We start from the raw sequence: 3305 nt of genomic DNA, 5'->3' as shown, positions 1-3305 counted from the left end.
CGCCACGGACAGGGCCGTGGATTTATCCAAACTGCTGACGTTTCAGAGCCGTGGTCGGGGCCGTGGATTCTAACTTACACACACCTCAGTCAGTTAAAGCAGTGATTCCCAAAGTGGGGGTCGGGACCCAGGAAGGGGGGGTCGCAAGTTGATTTAAAGAAATAAAACAAAAATTTAAAAACGATTAGAAATAGCATATGTTAGCCGTGATTTTAACACAAGATAAAACTAGCGGCTAAATTTAAAATAAAACCAAGCAAATAAATAAAAAGGGAACAGCTCTTTTGACTTTCACGCCTATAGTGCGTGCGCGGTTGCGCGCAATGTTTATATACGTTTATAGTGGGGGGGGGGGGGGGGGGGGGGGGGGGGTCGCAAGTCACTTGCACGTTCCTTTGGGGTCGTGGGCTGAAGGTTTTGGGAACCCCTGAGTTAAAGGACCAATGAGTCAGGCAGACTAGACTAACACCTCCAACTAAACGATCTCTCCGCTCCTCCACTCTCTGTTACTAGGACATGGAGCGGGGGTTTGGCAGGTTAACAAAGGAGATGCACTATGGTCATTTAGCATCCCCCCCTCAAATCACCTGCAGCCTATTAAGGTATAGGTCTATAAACCGGCTAACTTACCACTTAGCATTCAGTTGGCAGCAAGAACGCCAAACTTCATTATATTGGTGTCTCTCTTATAGTTCTGGCCTTTTAAATTACTTAAAAAATGATAATTGTTCCTGCATCCAGGGAAGCTCTGCTTTTTGAATACTGTTTAAAAAACTTAAACGTCAATATGTTGAATTCAAGGTGCTTTAAATGCCCCGATACTCATAATATTCTGGTTTTCAAAATGGTGGCTATCTCATTGTGGAATGACACTCTTTGCTGTGATTGAACAAACACATTATTTTCTCAGATTGTCATAGAGGTCAACACAATAAGATAGTCGTAGTCCTCATTTCCCCCTTTGTGAAAATGGGAAATTATGAAGAAAAAAATTAATAAATCAACCAGATTAGTCATTCTAATTTTACCGTACTAGCACTTCCTCTTTAGTTTCCTGTTTCGTTATCAGCTCGGACATTGTTTAGATTGCAGATTGCAGATTTTTTCAGGACTCCTATCTATTCCAATAACAGCTTGGCCAGATATACGCAGTCGCTCGGGTAAATGTAGTTGAAAACTATTATTCTTCTAATTTTGACATAAAGAGCTGTTATAGGCTCATTGACTTCTACATTAGGGATTGTGGCGCTAATGCTCGCCTTGCTGCCTATCAGGTTAATAAAGTGCATCTAAATAGCGAGTAACAAATTAATTACAGTGTTGCACTCTACCACAGCAGGTAAAGATCACAACACACTCATTCTGCTTTCATTTCATTTCTTGGGTCTAGTCTGGAGGAAAGCGTTACGCTTCTAAATTTGCTTTAGTGTATTATAACTATATTCTTTGTACAAAAATCTATTTCCTATGGTGATATATACTAATTGTTTTCTTGATAAAATAAAATATACATTGCACATTACCCTACTGTAATCTACATGTGTAAAACAATTCATTTCACATGTTGTTGTCCACAGGTCACAGTCATTAGCAACAGTCCTGATTATACCAGATTGTAATCATTTTCTAATACAGTAAAACACTAATACATACAATTTAACAATAAATTAACATGTTTTCCCACTATATTTGTTCCTATTCATAAATCGGAATATAAATTGAGCCAATGACAAGTTTTTTTAATACTACATGTAGAACTGAGCGCCAAATTGGTTTACCGAAAATCTAAGACCGAGCAGGACAAGACCTCTAAAGGAGAGCAAGGGTCGCCTAACCTAAAGAAAGCTTTGACCATCAATTTAGCTTTCAGAATGAATGAAATTGAGACCTGTGGCTAATTTCCCATCCTGACTTTAACAACCAGAAGAAAACACGTTTGAGATTACACGTGCTGACCAGGTGGCGATTAAAGTTCAGTACTTTGGCATTTGCTAAAAAGCTCTCCAGTCCGTCAGCTCGTAGTCAACAGCGTGAACGTAGACCTATAATTCGAGAACCCTTCCGGAAACATCAACAAGCTCTAACAGATAAAAACAAATCACAGGAAATTACAGGGTGGAACTACAAAGGTATATTGCACTAAATGATCCACTGTTACACCTGTCTAAACTTTAAAAAAAAGGAATGAGGAAGAAAATGTGCATCGTTGCTATCCATGTCTAACTCCCACTTCATGGACCTGAACTCAGAAGTGAACGGAGCCGTCTGGAAACGCCTGCACCAAGGCGGTGCCATCCTCAACACCGTGTGCCTCTAGTCTACCTGGACTCCTCTTAGTAACAATTTCAATTAACACAAGCTGCGTTAGCCGTGTCGGAAAAAAATTGTCATCCTGATCACACACCACACAGCTCACCCTTTCAATGAATGTAGCTTAATTCCTAGGAATGTACAGTAGATAATATCTGTAGTGTTGTACAGTGACTGCTTCCCTTTCACAGTTAATGAAGGGAGGATTTAAAAGAAGGAAGTGGAGGAAACGTCACAGAAAAATAAAAAGGTTGAATGAGTTACCTAGAAAGCAGAAAACAGGATCTTTTAAAGGCCAAAGCCTACAAGTTGATAACGCTGTGGTTCTCGGTAGGTCTGTTAGAAAAATGATATCGCCTCTATAGTTCCAAGGTGTGATAACTGACTACAATTTACAGCAAATCTTTGTAATCTCAGTGGTTATTCCTTCATTTATAACCCCCTTCAGCCATTAAACTCTATCTACAGCGGCTCTACAAACTCTCCTGCGCTGTCGACATGGATTTCTCCTCCAGGGGCGTGTTTTCGGCTGCAGCCGGCGGAGCTGCAGCCGGCGCCGCCACCAGCGGGACCTTCTCCTTCACCGGCGTGGCGGGGAGCGTGGTGGCGGTGCTGGCGCTGGCGGGGGGGTCCTCCACAGACGAGGAGATTGGAGGCGGGACGCCGCCGAAACTGCGGGCGATCTCGTCGAAGGTCTTGCCCCTCGTCTCGGGGACTTTGATGAAGGTGAAGATGAAAAAGAAGATGAGGAAGGCGGAGAAGATGAGGAAGACCCAAGGCCCGCACCACTCCTGAAGGGGAGAAGAACCGAGAACAGAGGCAAGTCAGACTTTTATCGGGGTTTTAAGCCCCCAACGTCTCTTTAGGGTTAGGTCTGGTTATGGTTATGGTTAGGACTAGGGTTAAAGTTAGGGTTAGTTCTCACGGCTTTACAAATAAATATTTATATATAGGCAAGGCAAGGCAGCTTTATCTGTAGAGCACATTTCAGCAAC

General features: G+C 42.4%; 1 protein-coding gene across 1 annotated transcript in view; it reads right to left on the bottom strand.

Annotated features, from left to right (window-relative positions):
• Positions 1-504: 504 nt before the first annotated feature.
• Positions 505-3305, bottom strand: part of LOC116701568 (solute carrier family 2, facilitated glucose transporter member 1) — a 20967-nt gene continuing 18166 nt past the window's right edge. Inside the window, exon 12 of the mRNA XM_032535305.1 lies at positions 505-3101. Within this exon, the coding sequence (XP_032391196.1) occupies positions 2784-3101 (318 nt within the window). The 3' untranslated portion in view covers positions 505-2783. The remainder of the gene's footprint in view (positions 3102-3305) is intronic.

The sequence above is a fragment of the Etheostoma spectabile genome, chromosome 14 (genome assembly GCF_008692095.1).
Source record: "Etheostoma spectabile isolate EspeVRDwgs_2016 chromosome 14, UIUC_Espe_1.0, whole genome shotgun sequence".
Lineage (NCBI taxonomy): Eukaryota > Metazoa > Chordata > Actinopteri > Perciformes > Percidae > Etheostoma > Etheostoma spectabile.
Note: the sequence above shows the minus strand (reverse complement) of the source record. Positions and strands in the feature narration are given on the sequence as shown.